The sequence below is a fragment of the Bradysia coprophila genome, unplaced genomic scaffold (assembly GCF_014529535.1).
Source record: "Bradysia coprophila strain Holo2 unplaced genomic scaffold, BU_Bcop_v1 contig_138, whole genome shotgun sequence".
NCBI classification, from domain to species: domain Eukaryota; kingdom Metazoa; phylum Arthropoda; class Insecta; order Diptera; family Sciaridae; genus Bradysia; species Bradysia coprophila.
The window spans coordinates 9,810,099-9,831,918 of record NW_023503409.1 but is presented as its reverse complement, the minus strand read 5'-3'; the positions used below and the strand labels follow the sequence as shown (position 1 = coordinate 9,831,918).

The 21,820-nt window shown below is 38.1% G+C and overlaps 3 protein-coding genes and 1 long non-coding RNA gene across 4 annotated transcripts; 2 read left to right on the top strand and 2 right to left on the bottom strand.

Moving 5' to 3' along the window:
- Positions 1-1,699: 1,699 nt before the first annotated feature.
- Positions 1,700-5,108, bottom strand: LOC119074047 (GTP-binding nuclear protein Ran). Its single transcript, XM_037179993.1, has 3 exons — positions 4,951-5,108; positions 3,805-4,292; positions 1,700-3,073 (listed from the first exon to the last, which is right to left on the bottom strand). The coding sequence occupies exons 2-3, from the start codon at positions 4,234-4,236 to the stop codon at positions 2,858-2,860; spliced, it is 648 nt and encodes a 215-aa protein (XP_037035888.1). The 5' UTR covers positions 4,237-4,292; positions 4,951-5,108; the 3' UTR covers positions 1,700-2,857.
- Positions 5,109-6,076: 968 nt separating this feature from the next.
- On the top strand, positions 6,077-21,528 carry LOC119074064. The gene is made up of 2 exons (XR_005087132.1): positions 6,077-6,171; positions 21,470-21,528. It is a non-coding gene; the product is annotated as an uncharacterized LOC119074064 (long non-coding RNA).
- LOC119074050 (serine/threonine-protein phosphatase 4 regulatory subunit 1-like) lies at positions 8,216-9,367 on the top strand. Its single transcript, XM_037179998.1, has 3 exons — positions 8,216-8,372; positions 8,437-8,714; positions 8,803-9,367. Exons 2-3 carry the CDS (start codon positions 8,464-8,466, stop codon positions 9,092-9,094), a joined length of 543 nt encoding a protein of 180 aa, XP_037035893.1. The 5' UTR covers positions 8,216-8,372; positions 8,437-8,463; the 3' UTR covers positions 9,095-9,367.
- LOC119074019 (transitional endoplasmic reticulum ATPase TER94-like) lies at positions 17,286-18,948 on the bottom strand. The gene is made up of 3 exons (XM_037179955.1): positions 18,066-18,948; positions 17,711-17,997; positions 17,286-17,589 (listed from the first exon to the last, which is right to left on the bottom strand). The coding sequence occupies exons 1-3, from the start codon at positions 18,931-18,933 to the stop codon at positions 17,443-17,445; spliced, it is 1,302 nt and encodes a 433-aa protein (XP_037035850.1). The 5' UTR covers positions 18,934-18,948; the 3' UTR covers positions 17,286-17,442.
- Positions 21,529-21,820: the final 292 nt, after the last annotated feature.

Sequence of the window (21,820 nt, the reverse complement as noted above, 5' to 3'; positions counted from 1 at the left end):
AAGCCAATATCCCCATGTTCACGGAAGTCTCAAAATAATGTGGTTCAGCCCCACCGTGTTGTACGAATGTCGGCCTTGAAAAGACCTACAGGTAGAGTATACGCACCGCTTGGTGGGAGTAGATCCGCGAGTGTCATGACTAAAAATATAGTGAATGTTCGAAGAGTCCGCCTTCTCTGCAGCTTCGATGTTCCACGGAACTGAGTATAGGGTGTTATAGCTGGCCTCACCCACTATCGTTCCACATATAAATGAACCCAGTACTTTTGTGCTGCAAGCCCACAGAAGTGTTGGAAAAAAAGTTGGTGCCGAAATGCAGATTTTTTCCTTCTTTCCGGGGGCTCTACAGCTGGAACAGCATCTGGAACGGTACTATGGCAGTCATTTTTTATCGTCAACTATTCTTTTACGTTATCAATGCAAAAACGCGTCGCTATACTTTCTTATTTCGAATTCGGAAGAAAGTCTTTCATTTCATTATAACACTAGTGCGACAATCAATATTGACACCTCTCTCCGTTTAAGTGAGAAGCTGACTAAAGAGCTCTACCAATAAAATTAATTAATCGAGGCGCAACCAAAATTTAAAATGCTGAAGAGCTTTTTATGGATGAATTTTTTAGCTTTACAGGGTCGTGTGGGGTGTCATTTAAAAGATAATTGCATGTACTTTCGGGGCTGATAGGGTCTTGTGGGGGTTTGGAAGCATCTGCGATGAAATATTAAAAGTTTAAGTGCATATATTGCATCGTAGATGCTTCCAAACACTTATAAGACCTAACTTGCCCAGAAAGTACATTCAATTACCTTTCTTATGACACCCCACACGACCATGTGCGTTTCGTAACCTCGAGAAATTTCTGTAAGAAAAGTGTAAGTTTTCGATTTTTGATCACATTAGCCGCACAAGGTTCGAAGAATTTTTTTGAAAGTGGTTTTGGCTTCTAGAAATGCGTCCGATTTCGGTCTGTTGTTTTTTAGAAGAATCCCTTTATACCCCTATAGAAATTTTTGTAACAAGTTTTGTGGGATTCGTTCTTGCTTATGAAGCAGCCAACAAAAAAGCCAAAAAATTTTGTTGCCTACTTCTTTTAGTCCCCTTGCTTACCACGATAATAAAGTGTCCTTTAGAACAGTTAACGTCGGTTTCAAGACGTTATCATAAAATGTAACTATTTTGAAAACTCTTTTTCATATCCACACTACTCGACTTTTTTAGTTTCCAATTAATTTCGAGGTAAATTTCGTTGTTCTCTTTCCTTGACAGATGCTCCTACAGCGTAAAAAACTGTTCTACTCCAATCAAATCAAGTCAAATTGATCTCCCTCGATTTGGATCATATTTATTTTACTTTCAGCGAGTATTTCGTGCTATCAACGCCCACGAAGCGGAAGATTCTGATGAAGTGAGCTTTTTTGAAGGTGATATTATCTTCGAAGTGAAATCAATGGTTAATAATTGTTTAACGGGAGTGGTGAAACGCACTGGCAAAACTGGCCTAGTACCGATTGATCATTTAGAACTAGCGTGGTGATTTATAATCTAATCAACAACATTTTGTAGAATGAAAACCTAAATAAAAGAAAATGTTTTTTGTTCCAAAAATCTTATATGGAAATGAATCGAGTTCAAATTTCCATTCCAATCGCCGTCCTTTCATCTGGATCTGCGCTTCACGAGTGAAATAAATTCAAATTGTTTTTCGTTTTTCTTCTTTATTGTTCACAATGTTTTATCATCTCACACCTTAGAGTCAGATTATTTATTCTTCTTCCTTTGTTTACGTTATTTAACTAGAGAGAAAATCTTTTGATATCCAAAATAGAAACGTTTGCAATTGAAACAAAAAAAAAAAAAAATTGTGAAAAATTTCAAACTTAATTTAATTGAAAAAGGAAAACATCTCTCCATTCTATTGGCTTAGTATCTAAAAGGTAAGGAAAAAAGGAAGAAAACAAAACAAAAAAAATAATAAATGAACGACAGAGGTGTAATAAAAAAATAATTAATAACGCAAAACGTTCGGCATAACATAACGACTAACGGTCTCTTAAATTTCTTTTTGTATCATAATGAAGAAGGGACGAAAAGAATAATTATTTTCGTCGACTAATCAACACACACTTTTCGTAAATTTCATTTGAAAAGAGAGTATAAAAAGGCAATTTTCATCTTTTACGTCTTCTTGTTTCCTTTGTTCTAATAAAAAAAGGCAAAAAGTTTTTCCCATTAAAATCATTTAAATCATAATCGAGGATCAGTTTTCGTTTTTTTTTCTTTCTTTTTGGTAAGTTAAGTCGTTCAGTTACCCCGATGGTTTCGTTCAATTTGTATCTCTCGTTTATTTCTATTATACCTTCGACACGAATCGAACAATAAAAGTAAACTTTCAACTTTTTATCGACTTTCGATTTTTCATTTTTACTTTGTTTTAGCTTATTCAAATCCACTTGAGAGATTAAGTTTTTTTTTAGTTTTTTTTTTCATTTTAATTTATTTTAAGTTAATTTCAATTATTCTCACCATCCCCCTCCATATTTAACCACACACAATATCATTTAAACAATTAATTGAGAGAGAGAGAAGAGACATTAGCTTTCTGAACGATTAACAAATTTTACACACTCAACGAAAGTGAGCGCTTCCGATTGCCCAGTGTTTTTCTCCATTCTCTGACGATGTTTTTGCTTCTTTTTATGTTTATCGGGATTTCTAATGTTTATTTTTCTATTCAGATGACAAAATGTTGTAAATGTGTTGGTGTGTGATATAAATGTGTAGAGTTGTTGATGCTGCAGTTGATGTTGTTTTTTTTTGTGTTGATGGTGGTGGTGGTGGTGGTGGTTGTTGTTCTGCTTACAAATCTTCATCTTCTTCGGGCAGTGCGGTCTCTTGAGCTTCTTGCAAATCCTTTTCGATTTGAATTTGCCAGTCTTTGTCCATTTTCACTTCAGGCGGCAGCAGAGCTGGCATTGCAACGAATTCTAGATTTGGATCGCCAACCAATTTTCTGGCCAACCATAGGAAAGGTTTTTCGAAGTTGTAATTGGATTTGGCGGAGATGTCGTAGTACTGTGAATTGGAAGAAACATTTGCGGGTTAGGAAGAGAATTGAAAATTCAGCGAATTTTAGGAAATTATTGAACTAATGGCTAAGGATCTAATTCAACCACTCAGGGCGATATCGAATTCTTAAGGAAAACCGGTTGGAATTATGACAAGAAAACGGACGGAACTGTCGCTAGGTATAATAAGAAGTCGACCAAAACCAATGAAGTAAAAGAGGCGAAAGAACTTTGAGGAATTCATGATTAAAATCTCAGAAAAATTAGTCAAATTTTGCGGAATATAAGAGAACTGGATTCAATTAGTGTACGGACTCCAAAGGATCCTTCGTTACGTTAAATTTTGTGCTTCAATTGTTGGCTGGCAGCGATATCTAAAACTTTTGTCGTTTTTTTGACACTATTTGATAGACAGTGCATCAGCATCAGTCGGACGAATATTTCCTCTCACTTTTATAGTCGAAACTTTCGACTCGAAACATTTTACGAAATTTCTTAGTAATCAAATGTCTCACTGATTTGAGCAATGCAATGGTCAGAAATTCGATATTCATTAGAGGTTTCAACTTCATAGAGAATAAAGGGCATTATAAGCACAAATAACGGACAACTTTTGAGAAGAACTCTGACAAATGGGGTCAGTTATATCAATGGTAAAAAATCGTGCTGGTAAATTGACCAAGGTTCATCTGTCCCTACTACCCAAACACCGTACAATAAATCGATAAAATGTCTTACCTGCAAATTCTTCTTTCGATGAAAAACGATTGCTTTCGCCTTCACTTTACGATCCTTAATGTCAACTTTATTGCCGCACAACACAATCGGAATGTTTTCGCAAACTCGCACCAAATCTCGATGCCAATTCGGTACGTTCTTGTAGGTGACTCTCGATGTAACGTCAAACATGACAATGGCACATTGACCCTGAATATAATATCCGTCCCGAAGTCCACCGAATTTCTCTTGACCGGCTGTATCCCAAACATTGAAACGAATTGCTCCACGATTTGTGTGGAACACCAATGGATGCACCTCGACACCGAGTGTGGCTACGTATTTCTTTTCGAATTCGCCAGTCATATGCCGTTTAACGAACGTTGTTTTGCCAGTACCGCCGTCACCAACGAGTACGCATTTGAATGTGGGAATATCGTGCTCTGTGGCCATATTTAGCTTTTCAGTTGATGTCCGTTAACGAAAATTTTATGTTCGCCGAAAAGCAGCTGCAAATACAAAAATGAAATTGACCATCAGGCTATTGATTGTTGACAATTATTGTGCAATCACAGTTCATCAATTATTACAAGGCAAACGGTAGAGAACGAGCAGACGAATGACGAATGAAAAATATTTTTAGAATGTAACGCTGCGCTTGGGTCGATTCTAAGAAATTCAAATTGCTCGTTTTCCTTGTTGTACAGGAAACACAAACGAATCAAGTAAAACGATTAAAACGAGTACCACGAATAATAGAGCACGAATAACCGATTATAGTAACGGCTTTTAATCGACAATGCTATTGACTGTCTTAGGGACACATTAAAACAGCGTACCCAACAGGACTACTGAAAATTCCATGACGTCATTTTGATGATGCACAACAACAAAAAACTCAACTTTCATTGTACCTCTTCAATATCAGTCCACTATCAATTCAACAAACGAAAATGATTTGCAAACTTATAATCGAATGAACCAATTTTCGGACCCCTTCCAAGTTATTAACGGAAAAAGCGCTATGTGTTTTACCGCAAAAGAACCATTTCACGCGAATATCGATAGATCGTCACGGAAAAAATTATTATTTTCACAATTGTCGCATTACGTATCGCACAACGAATATCGGATACCGATTCGGGACAAATTGAAGATTTTTATTACCTGATTTTAATTCGACAATCTGCACAGATGACTTTTAATTCCAAAGATTTTTCACTTACGAGCTCAATGTCGTTTTGGTCAAATATGGCGTTTAATAAATTTCAGGTAAGATGGCGATTGAAATTTTGATTTTGTCAAGTTGGTTACAATGCTGTTGGCGTTTATCGAAACATATGGAACGAAAATGTCGATCATATGGTCAGTACTCTGTCATCGACTTTTAGGTTCTGCAAGAAAAATACAGATTACGTGCAAGCCTTGGTATCTGAAAATCAAGTGAATTAAACACATTTGCAATATCCTTTCGCGTTTTGAGATAACTTTTCTTTACTTTTCAAAAATTGAAGTGACATTTTGAAAGGAGGTACCGACTCCTTCCTTCAGAAACTTTTTGATTATTTTCAGATCTGTAGCGTTTTTGAAGCGAGGTTTTTGTAAACACACTCATTTTTGTAGCAATTCTACACAAACGCAGTCATAAATCGGTTGATTAGCCATACCTAGTCTCTAGTTTCATTCCTTTAAAACGGTGTAAAAAACTAAGTTGTAACGTATGCTAATGCAAACATAAAAAAAAATACGGAACCTAAGTTTCAGGTGAATTAAGGGGAAGATTCGTATTTCGTTCATTCCGTTCGTAACAATGCAAAATGTCTATTGAAATCTTAAGTGTTACAATGAAGTGATCTTCCACTAGAGTTATACTCGAGAGATGTCTAGGTGGCACTTGCATTATATTATAGATAAAGGTTAGCTCGCTTAGTTTGTGTTTATAACGTAGGTGGAAGCATTGGTTTTCAGGGGGTATAATGAATGTGTGCCAACTTGTAAAAATGAAAACACATTGATAACCTGTGGCGCCTCGATTGACGCAGATTCCCTGTTCTATTTCAACATGTCTGGTTTCCCATATGAGGTCGATCGACAGCGCCGCCTTTTGAGTATAACTCTATGGAATTCACCCGAAATGTGGTTATCGTGTATTTTTGCGGATTCGCATTCAGCCAAGAGAAATCAAAAACATTCTGCTACGACTATTTTCAGATTCTCAGATTCCTTGTCTTCACAAAATTAGAAGAAAATTTTCCTTTTACTAAAATAGATTAAGATGGGCTCGTTCGGTATTTGTTTTTTATGTAGATGGAAGCACGGGGTTTCGGTGGGTTTTAAAATTAAGTTTCTCTATGTTGCCCACATTGCAATGTCAAACATATGTCCAAGGTCTTTAATTTGTGCTAGGTGAAGTCCTTTTTCACCAACGCATAAAAAATGAAAATCAAAACCCACCAGAAACCGGTGGCGATACACTTGTCAACGGTCAATACATAAATAAATTCCTTCATCTATGGAAGATATGCATGCACTGGTCCTTTCAACGTCTTAACCTATAGGTACTTTGAAAACCGTGCGATAAAATTTCCAATGAAAGTATACTCTATAGGTATGGTCCTAATGTCAAAATTTGTATGGAGCGGAGGAAATAGGAAATCAACGATTTTCATTGAAAGGTGAGTTTGTTTAGATGAAATCTCTATTTCCTCCGGTTTGTATGTATAGACCATACCTGGTTTGTACATTCATTGAAAATTTCTCTATATTGCGATAGGTTTCGTCCATCGTACGGTAAAAACGAATTTTGACAGGCCGAAAACAACCGACCGTCATCCACAGAAGCAAACATAACCGCAACACTTAAACAAATTTATTCGTTAAAATTTCAAAGTGAGGTTGTGCTGGCTTCTTTGTGGATGACGATTCACATTTTGAACGGCCTTGGAAGAAACCTATTAAGCAATAACAAAATGTATAAAGTCATTCCTGACGTTCCTGACCCATGTACATTCATTGTTCCTGACCACCAGCTCGCGGAACTATCGACAGCTCTGTATGCATCAGCTGTCACAACTGTCACTGTGTGTAGAGCGCACATGTTTTGTTTTTCAATTTCACGTGTATATTGTGATTGGAACGTCTTATTACATCCGAACTCGGTAAATAAAAGCTGCCTAAATATTGTGCGCGAATCATTTGTAATTCACTCAGTTGCAATGGAAAAAGCCGTGGCTTTTAACATTGATAACGACTAGGGTCAAATCTTATATTCGTTGGAAAAGTTACATCAATCAGCCGCACCATCAGAAACGAAACGTTTCGAAAAGGTGTTGAGGTTATGGGTAAGTACGAACTGTTATCAATAACGACGACAAAAATAATGACAAGCTCTGGGTAATATGGACAAACGGCCGATTAAACATACTTTGATCGATGGAAGTAATAGACCGGATAATAACACTGGTCATATGTTGGCCGTCTGTAACAGATTAATTGAGCAATGTGGTCGGTAACAAGCGTTGTTCAGGCACGTCCACTTTCATTCGTCATTTCTGTGACAGAGTGCATCTGCGGCCATTTGTTGTGTATCTCAAGGATCTCAAGACACCTCTTGTTTTACAGGAAAAAAGGGAATTGGACTTCGAGAAACTGGTCACCTTCCTCAGTGATGTCATCGTCAAGCAGACGTACACAAATCCAATCAAATCGCTGTTTTCGAATCGACTGTTTCTGATCGTAACGAAGCGCTTCTCATTGGCAGTCAAGGTAAACGATCAGGAACAACTGCAAGAAGAATCCATTTGTCTCAGTAAATTGATTGACCATTCCGTGCACATATCAAAGTGAGTAACACGAAACACGCCCCCGCTGTACATCCGCTAACGAATTACCTGTTTCAGTCATGCTGTGAAGTATTTTAAATTGAATGCAGCGCCATTCGGTTCGGCAGCAGTTGAAGAGTCCCGACCGAAGTTAAAGAAACGAGATCGTCGACCGACTCAATTGGACGTGGTGAAATGTTGCTACTACTTCCTGAAGGACAATTTCAACTTCTACAAAAATGCCTGGAAGTGGTCCGACTTCCTACGAACGTATGCGAACAACGGCTGTAAATTGTGCCATACCGCGGCAATTAATCTTGGAAAATGAGATGAAAATCCATCCGATTACCGAAGACAAACCGAGTGCTGAAAGTGCATCAACCACATTAGTTCCGTCAACATATCGCAGTGATGTCGTGTGCTGCATTGAAGGAGTTTTCTTGCCCATCTACGATGTTGCTAACAAACAATTCTACCACAAGAACGATGTGGAGCGTATAGTCGATGTTGCTTCTACCAAAGCGAATATGCGGAGCATAGCACTGGGAATATCGTCGAACAAAGCGATAGACAACACAAACGGAACGTTGAGACGGAAAGGAACATCGCAAATAAATGGTAAATGTGCCAACGAGAACAGAGGCCGACCAACCGACCGCTCAACCGCAACCATTGAATGGGAATGAGGATATTGATGTGGATGATCTAGCAGAATTCAACGGACTCAACTTCTGAGAGTTAAAGGAACGCGAACTAAAAAGGCGCAAGGTAATGCGAATTGACTCTCTGTACAATTTTCAGTCACGCAAATCTGTCGTTACTTTCGTTGCAGAAAACTACATCAAATCACTCACTCACAATGAATCCAGACTTTGTAGAAACCTCACAGGCGAACGAACCTCCCGATGATTCTCACAAGCAGAAAGTGGATAAATTAAAAGCAAAGTGCGTGGGCCCAGCAGGTGACCCGAGTATGTCCTTCTTCAATCAACCAATCGTTCCACCGTATTTGATCGAGTATTTCGCATCGGTCGAACTATTTTCCGACAGTGACTTCAACATGTATTGTGTGTACAACTTCCCGGCGCTCGTTTTAACGCTGCAGAAAGAGTGAGTTTCCGAACCATCTTATTTTGCCAAATCTACGACCGATCCAGATGGTTTCATTGCTGATGCTCTGTCCATTGTTGTTTTACAGAAACTGGCACCTCACATACGATTTGTTGTTGTATTTGACTTCAGACATTCAGTGGAAAGTTCGCAAGACCATAGCGATGTTCATTTGTGAAATTGCGTTGATCATCGGCCGCGAAAATACGCACCGTGATTTGTTGCCGATATTTTTGGGCTTTTTCAAGGATTTGGATGAAGTGAAAATTGAAGCGCTGAAAAATCTGCCGACATTCTTGAGCGTCATCGACATCGAGGAGCATGCAAAAGTCATCGCCAATTTGGGTGAATGTCTGCAATGCGACAATGATTCGAACTAGCGATTCTCTGACGTAACGTATGGTCGTGTTTATTGCATCAATTATTTGATTTGGTTGACAGGAAGGGCTATAGCACTGCTCACTGATAAAGTTAGTGCTCCGTCCAGCATTTTGCTGACATATAAATTCGACCGATTACAGATTGCGGAGAAATGTTGTACCAGCTCACCGATAGAGCTCAAGTATTTAGTCGAATTTTTGGTTGAGGACTTTGCGCAGCACGTTCACTGGCGACGAAGACAAATGTTCCTCAATATTTGTGAACAGATGGTTCGTAGACTCACTGTCCGTACAGGTCGAATTGATTTAAGTTAATTGATTTGAATTCCCGCAAAACAGATTAAAAAAACCGAATTCCCCACCGTTTGAGGTCATTGAGCGTGATTTCCTTCACCCCATTTTGGTGTTGGCAAAGGACAGAATTCCAAACATTCGACTGGCTGTTGGTAGACTATTGTCGCTGTTGTTCTCTTACCATCCACATTTGCTGACACAGTTGAATCGTAAGTGTTTTTCCGAAATGAGTGGAACGGTGAATTCATTAAAATAAAAAAAATTCTTTCCTTTGCACACAGATCCAATGACAAAGACGTTGATAATGTTACAATGTGATGGCGATAATGATATTAAATTTGTTGCTAATGATAGGTGAGGATCGATCCATAGTTGTCATTATAAAAATTAAAACAAAAGCCAATGTAAAACAACAATACGAAGCAATATAATGTAACGGAGATGAAGATAAAGAAGAACATTTGTACGATTTCTAGAATTTTTATTTAAATTTTCATTAGAATTGAACCACAAGAATAAAGAACAAAGAAAAACCGAGAGAAACTTTGACTTTTCAATTCGGATAATTCAAAATCACTTCAACCTTTGTCCCAGCAGCAACGAATGCTCAATAAACAAATTGGTTGAATCAAAGCGGAAACGCTCGAGTTTCAAGACCTTCCCTACCCCAGAAATCTATTGATTCGACCTAAAGAACAAAGAAAAACCGAGAGAACCTTTGACTTTTCAATTCGGATAATTCAAAATCAGTCAAAAACACTCGCAGAGTAAAAGTGACGCAAGTCCCTGGGCATACTTCCAAAACAACTGATATCGCTGTAGGTGACGCATTCTGCGCTTGTACGCAAAAATTAGGCCAAAAAAATTCTAGAAGAAAAATTTTACCAAAAAAATTTTGCGTCACAAAGTGGCAGATGATTCGGCTACTTTTCATTTGTACATTCTTTCAGGATGTATTTTTCCCTATTTTAACAATTTTCCTAATAGTACTTTCCTCAACATCTTCCACTTGTGACGCAAAATTTTTCTTCTAGATTTTTTTTGGCTTAATTTTTGCGTACAAGCACAGAATGCGTCACCTACAGCGATATCAGTTGTTTTGGAAGTATGCCCAGGGACTTGCGTCACATTTACTCTTTGAGTGTTTTTGATTGATATCAGTTGTTTTGGAAGTTTCGTTTGATTTCCTGTTATGTTATTTGGTCGCAATTTATATCCTCTATTTCCATCCGAAAACGCGAAAACCGCGAAATTTTGGGATCACACTTTTTCTCAAAAAGCAATAACCGTTGCACACTTTATTAATTACAAAAGTGTACTCATGAATACCTAAAAAAAATAAATCCATAAATATCTCGATGATTATCTCATTTTCCTTTAAAATGCTTTTCATAAAAAAAAATTGAAAAATTTAAAAAAATTTCAAAATTTAAAAAATTTAAAAAATTTGAAATTCAACATCAAACTCTGCATTGAAATTTTCTGTTTTTGATTTTAGTAAACTCTCGTTGCCGATTTGTCGCAAAATTCAACTCTCATTGTGACAAATCGTCTCTGCCACTGTTCTCCGTGGCGTGTTCGTGTTTTGTTTGAATCGAGGCTGTTTACTATTCAACTATTCTGTAACTCGTAATATGCAGTAAAAAGGGTCCAAGGTGATAGTCGATAGTTTGAAAGAAAAAAAATCTTCTCAGTCATACCACCGTAAAACCTTTTTGTACTCCGGCACCATACAGCATCAATATCATTATCGCTTCTATTAATCAAAAGTCATTTATTGGATGCGATGAGCGTGGATTAGTGTACAAGTTGAGGAACCGGTAGGGACTATCAAATGTCCTCAATTTGTCCTACGTCTTAGCGTTAGCTTTATGTAAACTAAATAAAAAACGAGCCGTCAGAACAGTCGGAGCGTTTGCTGCGACTGAGCCCCGTACAAACCCGTACATCTATTGCGCACGTGACCCTACTTCGTCCGTCGCCCTACTCTTACCGTAAGCCTATTGCGCCCGTAAACGTCGTAAAATTCTTATGCAATGTGTACGTCTTAAAAATTGCGCATAGCGCAATTACGAAGCCCCGTACGACGTTCCTTTCAAAAGTAACACAAACTACACTTCCCACTGATCAGTGATTTTGGAATTATCATTTTCACCTATTTATATTGATTTTACAAAAATCCAAAATAGCGGCCGACGGCCATTTTGTTAGGAGGTGGAAAGTACAACGGCTGCTTTACATTCGTTAGTACCTTTCAAACAAAAAAAAATTCATGAAATTCGGTTAAATTTTGCTCGAGATATTAACAAACGAGCCATCAGAACAGTCGGAGCGTTTGCTGCGACTGAGCCCCGTACAAACCCGTATATCTATTGCGTACGTGACCCTAGTGCGTCTGTCACCGTACTTTGACCGTAAGCCTATGCGCCGGTTAAAGTAGTTAAAGTAAAATTATTATGTAATGTGTACATCTTAGAAATTGCGCATAGCGCAATTACGAAGCCCCGTACGACGTTCCTTTCAAATAAAACAAAAATTTCAAATAGCTCTAAAATTTTAATTTATTGAGTATAAATACACATAGGGCCTAGTATCGGCCTCAGTCCGAGGATCCAAATTTAATTTTTTTTTCAACTACATTCTATTCGGCCTTTGATTACCTTCCAAATGAAACAAAAAAATACGGAAAACGGATGAAATTTGCTCGAGTTATATGTAAAATACACATAGGGCCCTAGTAGCGGCCTTAGTCCAAGGACCCAAATTTAATTTTTTTTTTCAACAACATTCTATTCGGTGTTCGATTATCTTTCAAATGAAACAGTAATTACGAAAAACGGATGAAATTTGCTCGAGTTATATGTAAAATACACATAGGGCCCTAGTAGCGGCCTTAGTCCAAGGACCCAAATTTAATTTTTTTTTTCAACAACATTCTATTCGGTGTTCGATTATCTTTCAAATGAAACTGTAATTACGAAAAACGGATGAAATTTGCTCGAGTTATATGTAAAATACACATAGGGCCCTAGTAGCGGCCTTAGTCCAAGGACCCAAATTTAATTTTTTTTTCAACAACATTCTATTCGGTGTTCGATTATCTTTCAAATGAAACAGTAATTACGAAAAACGGATGAAATTTGCTCGAGTTATATGTAAAATACACATAGGGCCCTAGTAGCGGCCTTAGTCCAAGGACCCAAATTTAATTTTTTTTTCAACAACATTCTATTCGGCCTTTGATTACCTTCCAAATGACACAAAAATTACGAAAAACGAATGAAATTTACTCGAGTTCAATGTAAAATACACATAGGGCCCTAGTAGTGGCCTTAGTCCAAGGACCCAAATTTAATTTTTTTTGAACAACATTCTATTCGGCCTTTGATTACCTTCCAAATGAAACAAAAATTACGAAAAACGGATGAAATTTGCTCGAGTTCAATGTAAAATACAAATAGGGCCTTAGTAGCGGCCTTAGTCCGAGGACCCAAATTTAATTTTTTTTCAACAACATTCTATTCGGCCTTTGATTACCTTCCAAACGACACAAAAATTACGAAAAACGAATGAAATTTGCTCGAGTTCTATGTAAAATACACATAGGGCCCTAGTAGCTTTTCACTTCTAAGGCCCTAACTCACGGTCCACTCACCCGATTTAAAAAAAACTTTTTTTTCCTGGATTGGTATTGACAATACCTATCATTTGCCGTGTCATTTACATTTCCATCGTTTATTTTGCCATAAATATCACCAAAAAACCTTAAATCACTTAGGTGGCCCTAACTCACGAAGGGCCGACCCGAATATGTCCATCTTCGAACTTAGCCTCACTATTTTGACTATCTTTCAGGGAAAAAAAAATTTTTGAAATCGGATTTGATTTACTCAAGATATCGACGTGACGGACAGACGGACAGACGGACAGACGGACAGACGGCCCAAATTTTTATTGCGGATTCGTCATCTATGAACATAGGCAAACACTTTGCCCTTACCGTCTGCTTCGAATTCCATCAATTACACACGGCATCGTAATCCTATAAGCCCCTTCGTACTTCGTACGGGGCTAAAAACACCACCTTCACTGTACGGCCGAGTAGCCACATATAAGCTCACTCCAAGAGACCTAGCTTACGCTCCGGTAAACCGAATTTCATAAACTTTTTTTTCCCTGATTGGTACGATCAATACCTATCTAATAAATCAAAATCCATCTAAATCCGTTCAAATATGACTAACCTACAAGCAAAAACGGCTTGCCGCCCTGTACCTAGTTCACACCAAGGGGTCTAACTCACGAGTCGGTCATCCAATTTCCATAAACATTTTTTTTGTGGATAGGTATTGTAAATACCTTTCATTTAATGTATCACTTACAAGTGTAGCCTTTAAATGGCCAGAGAAATCTTTGGAAAACGTTAAAGCACTTATGGGGCCCCAGCTCTGGAGGGGTCGACCCAAAATCGCCCATCTTCGAACTTAGCCTCACTATTTCAACTACCTTTCAGGGAAAAAAAAAATTTTTGAAATCGGATTTGATTTACTCAAGATATTGACGTGACAGACGGACAGACGGACAGACGGACAGAAGGACAGACGGACAGACAAAATTTTTATTGCGGATTCGTTATCTATGAACATAGGCAAACACTTTGCCCTTACCGTCTGCTTCGAATTCCATCAATTACACACGGCATCGTAATCCTATAAGCCCCTTCGTACTTCGTACGGGGCTAAAAATTGCGCCATGGGAATTGAACAATAAATTTTATTTTGGCCATTATGACATGTCGTATTTTCCATATCGATTTTAGTAAAGGACTAATTGAGGACATTTCTTTAAGATAATAAAATATGCACAAATTATTGTAGCCCTTTCAGCTTAGTAATAGTGTAAGATCCTATTATGCTGAAAACAAACGAGACATTGAAAACGTGTTTTGGTCCTAGTTTTCATTGACAAATGCAGCAATCGTAATTTTCGATAGAGAAATTTCTAATTTTATTTGACAGTTGCGACAATTTCGTCATGAAAACAAGGACCAAAACATGTTTTGAATGCCTCGTTTGTTTTCAGCATTAGGACAAATTGAGGACATTTCATTTTGAGTATAAAACATGATTTTCAAAGCTTTCAGAAATCGTGTATTTAGTTCAAGTCGATTTGAATAAGTCAGTCCATAAGCTAGTTACATTTAATATAGAAGTGAATAGGACATATTGAGGACATTTAATTAGGCTGAATAAGTATTTGTAGCGTCGTTACCAAAAAAATAGTATTTTGACTTTGTACTACTAAGCTGTCATAATACTAAGTTTTAATTGTCTAAAAAATAGGACTAATTAAGGACATTTGTTTGGCATAAACACATTTGCGACAAATACACAACTTCAGCTAGTTACTAAAATGCAGCGTTTCCCAATTTAGCACATGTCTGCTGCACCTGAAATAAGACAGGACAAATTCTAAAATTTGGTCGGACATTAAGGACATATTCAGGACATTTATTTGGTAACGGCTACAGGTAGCAATGAGAATACAGGTGTCAATTTGTAATCCTACCCCTTGAGCACATCCTGGACTAAACATATAAGCTTTACCCAACTGGATAATTAAAGTCAAAAACTACAACTTAAATGCAGTCAAAGCACTGTCAAGCACCGAAGGCCAAAAACACACCTGTTGACTAATTTGTAAAAAAATTTGATAGCCATTGTATGAAAAAGAATAGTCAACTTTGATCGGTTCAGTCCTCTACTTGAGTGACGTCAAAGTCAGCTTCGGTGCTAGACAGTGCTTTGATGCAGTGCATAAACTCGTCAGATCTCTGGTCTGAAATGACTAACGAAAACAGCACTATTATTTGCAACAAAAGTCATATTGACGCCATAAGTGTGCCTAAAATTTGAATTTTAAGTGAACGATTCGATGAAAAAGTGAACCGAAAAATACATTTCAACGCTTCTTCATGTGCTTGTTGATGATGGATCGGATTTCCGTCTCACGGTACCCATTAATCCTGCCCATTTCGATGATCTTTTTAGTTTCATCTTCTCTCCTTCTGTCCGTCAGCGGTATGCTAAACATAAAATGGGCCATTGCGTGATATGTTGCCATTTTGTGCCGGCGGTCATGGAACGAGTCGCACGGGATAGATCTCATTGTACTCGACGGTTTTCTATATACATCTATCTACCTCGATGCGTCCATCTACTACTTTACACATTATATTTACAAAACGGCAATTTACCCTCATTTTGTCTTTCCACAATGAATCAGGGACTAACGTAAGGATTTTCCCGTGGGTGGGAATTCGACGAAAGGGTGCAGAAATGACTTACTAATTCTTACTTAGAGGCGCCAAAAACAATGATTAAAAAAGTCGAATTCTTCCTAGGGAGATTTGAAACACATTTTTCTTCCACTTCTGAGGCCTTCTTCTGGTGAAAAAGCCCGCGTTTGTTTTGTTGTCATTTAATTTGATTTCCCATTTTGCAGAAAAATTTTAGATCTCACCAATGGCATGCAATTTCTTGATAATTTTGCCATTTGGTAAAACATTAAACATATATGCAGTATGCAGTAATCATCTGCGAAAAACGTCTTTTCACTATGACTTACGTTACAATCAAATCTGAAGTGAGTATGTAATAGAGGGTAGGACTCAGCACGCTTCCTTGTGGGACTACTGCAAGGATATGAGCGAGATATCCTAGATTTCTGACAATTTGGTACAAAGAACGTTTTTGTGGAAATGATTGAACAATTTTAATAAGATTGAAAGGAAACTTTCGAAGGAACATTTTGTGTATTAGACTCTTATGCCATGCACTATCAGAGGACTTCTCTATGTCAAATGTGAACAATCCTGTAGAGTTTTTCTTATTTAGAGCTTGTTGGATATGATTAGCTACCCTGAAAAGTTGATGATTCGTCGAATGACCAGCTCGAAATCCGAGCAACAAACAAAGATGTTGTTGGTTTTAATAAAAAGTCGTAATCGATTCAAAATAATTTTTTCAAAGATTTTGCTGATGGAGTTTGGCAGGCTAATTGGTCTGTAGTTGCTAGCGCCTGATGTATCCTTAAGGAATGAAGACTGCTTTTGCAATTGCTAACCAGCCTAGTAATCTTCCACAGTTGGTTAGAGTATTTTATCAACTGTGAAAGTCTGTCGTTCCACCTTTCCTCATTGAAGAATTTAAATTGAGCTCTGATCAATTTGTTGAGATGGTTAATTTTCTTGTCAATGCTGAGGACATGGTTTCGCTGCCACTGTCGATTTTTGTAATTTCTAACTGATATTAACTTTATTATCGTGTTGTTTAGAGTCGGCGAGTGGTTGACAGTCTTGTACACAGGAATGGTGAGGCTGTCAGCCTCTTAATTCTTAATCAAATCATCAATCAACGACTTGGAATTTAAGTGGCATGGATCTGTCGACCTCTTGATTGTTACGCTAAAACCAACTTGTCACGAACTTAACGAAAACTAAACTAAAACTAATCGAAAACTTGGAATAAAATCAAAGTACTTTTTACGTTTTTTGTAAAAATTTATAGTGTGGGCAAAATTGAATTCGTGGATGGGAATTCAAAAGGCGCGGGTGGGAAAATTCCCCCCCACGATGTTCCTTAGGTTAGTCCCTGCAGTGAATCTTACTGCTCCTTTCTGTATTGAATCCATATACTTCTCGAACAAATCTTTCACTATGTCGACCTGCCGCGCATTTCTGTATCTGTAAGTGCTTCAACGAATGATATCATTTTATCATTCTGTTGCTCAGAAAATAGAAGAGTTTCTGAAATTTCTTTTGATTTTGGATGTTCGCTTTTCTTTGAAAGTTTGAAGCTGAATTTTCGCAGCTATTTTGCGATTTTTGGTCATTTTATATACAAAGAAAGACGAATACAAAATTGCTATTTTATTGGTGTAAAACAAATCTAATTGTAGAGATCATCGTCACCAGCATTTCCCGCATCGTTGGTCGGTTGACTTTGACCGGCGCCTGGAGACGATGAATTCTGACCGGATGGAAAACGGAAATTTTATCCAAAACCCTGGGACTGTTGTAATGTCTGTGCAAACATTTCGTACTTTCTAATGTCGTTGTCCGAAACGGAACGTCTAGCGAATTTTATAGCTTCTTCAAAGTGTGCACGAGTTATCTCTGGAACTGGGTCTTCTTCGTCCATCTGTTTTGGGGAGAATTTTTTTTTTGTGTAAATTCAACTGGTGTTCTCTAATGCATTCGTTGAATTAACATCCAAACTTGGATGCATTCAACTCTCTAAAACAGTGGACATCGTTACTTACATCCTTGGCGCTGGGTTGATTTACGACACGATCCTTCTCACGGCGAATTTCTGCTTCAATAGCCTGTCGAATAGCCAACTTGTAGGCACTTAGACAAATTTCAGTCAAGTCAGCGCCCGAGAATCCCTGAGTAACTTTAGCGATGTAGTTCAGATCGACCTCTTTAGCCAATGGACTCTTTCGTAGATTTGAATGTAGAATTGCTTCACGCGATTTCTCATCCGGAAGTGGAATATAAATCAATTGATCCAAACGGCCGGGACGTAAAATAGCCGGATCGATAATATCTGAAAAGAGACGAAAATTCGTTTAGCACACAATGTGGCTTGAACAAACCTTGTATTTTGACATTTACCTGGTCGATTTGTCGCTCCAATGATGAACACATTCTCCTTTGCGCCCATACCGACCATTTCGGTCAAAATTTGATTGATAACTCGATCTGCCGCACCGCCAGCATCACCAACATTACCGCCACGAGATTCGGCAATACAGTCCAATTCGTCAAAGAATAGTACGCAAGGCGAAGCGGATCTGGCCTTATCGAAGATGTCGCGAACATTTGCCTCGGATTCATCGAACGACATTGTCAGCAATTCGGGTCCCTTTACGGATATGAAATTGGCCTGACACTCATTGGCAATGGCTTTGGCCAGCAACGTTTTACCACAACCAGATGGACCGTAAAACAAAACACCGCGCGACGGTTGCATACCGAACTTCAAGAATTTATCTGGATGCTCAACCAGATTTTGAACCAATTCTTGGAGTTCTCTCTTAACGTTCTCCAATATACCGATGTCGGTCCAAGTGGTGTTTGGAACTTCAACGACAGTTTCACGCAGAGCCGACGGACTGGATTTGGTTATCGCATAACGCAAGTTCTCCATTGTAACGGCCAACGAATTCAAAACTTCGGCATCAATCTGTTCATCGTCTGCGTCAATCAAGTCCTTTTTCTCACGAATCTGTTGTATGGCAGCCTCCGAACAGAAGGATGCTAAATCGACGTCATCGGCCAAACGCATGGTTTTGGAATGAATTTGCAACACTTCCAGTCGACCGGTTGCATCCGGAATACTAATATCGATTTTACGATCAAAATGGCCGAAACGGCGTAGAGCCGGATCAATCGAATCGGGACGATTTGTGGCAGCCCTGATTATTATGCGTGGTTTACCCGAATATGAAAATCGAGGTTCATCGATGATGGACCGAGTCATAACGTAATCAAAAAAATCTTTTAGACAGTGGCACTCCATATTCTCGAACGTGGCGTAAACACCTCGTTCCTCGAATCGGCCTGTCACGACCAACTTCCCATTCGGTGGAACATTCCGGACGATAAGGTCTCGGATTAAAGTGTATTCCTTTTTTGTAGCGACTGGCAAATTTTGAGATACGACATATATGGTCCAACAGCACCTTCCTTTGGCGACATTTTTGGTTCGCGAGCCAGCTATATGATGTAGATTTAATCCATAATTACATGGTAGTAGAGCGCTGAATGTGGCCCACATGTTGTAATAACTTCGCGAGTCCGCGCAATCGATCGCAAGAAGGTTTCTAGCGTTAAGCTTTGCTTGCATCAACAACATTTTAAATCAGTTGTGTTTCATACTATGGAAAATTTTATGTTCGCCGAAAAGCAGCTGCAAATATAAAAATGAAATTGACCATCAGGCTATTGATTGTTGACAATTATTGTGCAATCACAGTTCATCAATTATTACAAGGCAAACGGCAGAGAACAAGCAGAAAATGCGACGAATGACGAACGAAAAATATTTTTAGAATGTAACGCTGCGCTTGGGTCGATTCTAAGAAATTCAAATTGCTCGTTTTACTTGTTGTACCAGGAATTACAAACGAATCAAGTAAAACGATTAACGAATACCACGAATAATAGAGCACGAAAAACCGATTAATAACGGCTTTTAATCGACAATGCTATTGACTGTCTTAGGGACACACATTAAAACAGCGTACCCAACAGGACTACTGAAAATTCCATGACGTCATTTTGATGATGCACAACAACAAAAAATTCAACTTTCATTGTACCTCTTCAATATCAGTCCACTATCAATTCAACAAACGAAAATGATTTGCAAACTTATAATCGAATGAACCAATTTACGGACCCCTTCCAAGTTATTAACGGAAAAAGCGCTATGTGTTTTACCGCAAAAGAACCATTTCACGCGAATATCGATAGATCGTCACGGAAAAAATTATTATTTTCACAATTGTCGCATTACGTATCGCACAACGAATATCGGATACCGATTCGGGACAAATTGAAGATTTTTATTACCTGATTTTAATTTGACAATCTGCACAGATGACTTTTAATTCCAAAGATTTTTCACTTACGAGCTCAATGTGGTCAGTACTCTGTCATCGACTTTTAGGTTCTGCAAGAAAAATACAGATTATGTGCAAGCATTGAAATCTGAAAATCAAGTAAATTAAACACGCTTTCACTATCCTTTCGCATTTTGAGATAACTTTTCTTTACTTTTCAAAAATCCAAGTGATATTTTGAAAGGAGGTACCGACTACTTCCTTCAGAAACGTTTTGATTATTTTCGGATCTGTAGCGTTTTTGAAGCGAGGGTCAGAACTTCTGACTTCAACACAAAGTGAATTGACACAAACGATTATGTATCAAACTACTGGCGCAGAGCGCCCCAAGGTTCTGAAAGAACAGGTTAAGTCAGCCACTCAGCACAGATTGTGTGTGAAATCAACTTGCAGAAATTTTTTTTGAGGAAAATTCGGAATTTTGTTATTGTTAAGTTGTATTTTTCATATAATCTTCGTTGCCGTTGACGCAATTTGTGTGTCAATGCGGTCAATGCCCTCGAGATCAACTAAGAATTATCTTAACCTGTTCTTTCAGAACTTGCAGCGCCCAGAGTACAAAGAGGTTTTGTAAACACACTCATTTTTGTAGCAATTCGACACAAACGCAGTCATAAATCGGTTGATTAGCCATACCTAGTCTCTAGTTTCATTCCTTAAAAATAGTGTAACCTAACGTTGTAACGAATACACACTGAAGCTAACATTTAAACACTAATACAAACAATTTAAAAAAATACGGAACCTAAGTTTCAGGTGAATTAAGGAGCAGATTCGTATTTTGTTCATTTCGTTCGTAACAATGCAAAAGTTCTATTGAAATCTTAAGTGTTACAATGAAGTGATCTTCCACTATAATTCACCGTAGAGTTATACTCGAGAGATGTCTAGGTGGCACTTGCATTATATTATAGATTAAGGTTAGCTTGCTTAGTTTGTGTTTATTATGTAGGTGGAAGCATTGGTTTTCAGGGGGTATAATGAATGTGTGCCAACTTGTAAAAATGAAAACACATTGATAACCTGTGGCGCCTCGATTGACGCAGATTCCCTGTTCTATTTCAACATGTCTGGTTTTCCATATGAGGTCGATCGACAGCGCCGCCTTTTGAGTATAACTCTATGGAATTCAGCCGAAATGTGGTCATCGTGTATTTTTGCGGATTCGCATTCAGTCAAGAGAAATCAAAAACATTCTGCTACGACTATTTTCAGATTCTCAGATTCCTTGTCTTCACGAAATTAGAAGAACATTTTCCGTTTAATAAAATAGATTAAGATGGGCTCGTTCGGTATTTGTTTTTTATGTAGATGGAAGCACGGGGTTTCGGTGGGTTTTGAAATTAAGTTTCTCTATGTTGCCCACATTGCAATGTCAAACATATGTCCAAGGTCTTTAATTTGTGCTAGGTGAAGTCCTTTTTCACCAAGCGATCAGCGTAACCTCCCAATTAGAACATCCTGAAATTGTCAACAATGTGTGGCAACGTATAAAAAACGAAAATCAAAACCCACCAGAAACCGGTGGCGATACACTTGTCAACGGTCAATACATAAACAAATTCCTTCATCTATGGAAGATATGCATGCACTGGTCCTTTCAACGTCTTAACCTATAGGTACTTTGAAAACCGTGCGTTAAAATTTCCAATGAAAGTATACTCTATAGGTATGGTCCCAATGCCAAAATTTGTATGGAGCGGAGGAAATAGGAAATCAACGATTTTCATTGAAAGGTGAGTT

Coding starts and splice junctions, on each gene's coding strand:
- LOC119074047 (XM_037179993.1), bottom strand. CDS start 4,236: ATGGCCACAGAGCACGATATTCCCACATTCAAATGCGTACTCGTTGGT. Junction 3,074..3,804: donor ATCGAAAGAAGAATTTGCAG/GTAAGACATTTT, acceptor TCCAATTCACAG/TACTACGACATCTCCGCCAA.
- LOC119074050 (XM_037179998.1), top strand. CDS start 8,464: ATGAATCCAGACTTTGTAGAAACCTCACAGGCGAACGAACCTCCCGAT. Junction 8,715..8,802: donor GTTTTAACGCTGCAGAAAGA/GTGAGTTTCCGA, acceptor GTTGTTTTACAG/AAACTGGCACCTCACATACG.
- LOC119074019 (XM_037179955.1), bottom strand. CDS start 18,933: ATGACTCGGTCCATCATCGATGAACCTCGATTTTCATATTCGGGTAAA. Junction 17,998..18,065: donor TGGAGCGACAAATCGACCAG/GTAAATGTCAAA, acceptor GTCTCTTTTCAG/ATATTATCGATCCGGCTATT. Junction 17,590..17,710: donor ATCAACCCAGCGCCAAGGAT/GTAAGTAACGAT, acceptor TCCCCAAAACAG/ATGGACGAAGAAGACCCAGT.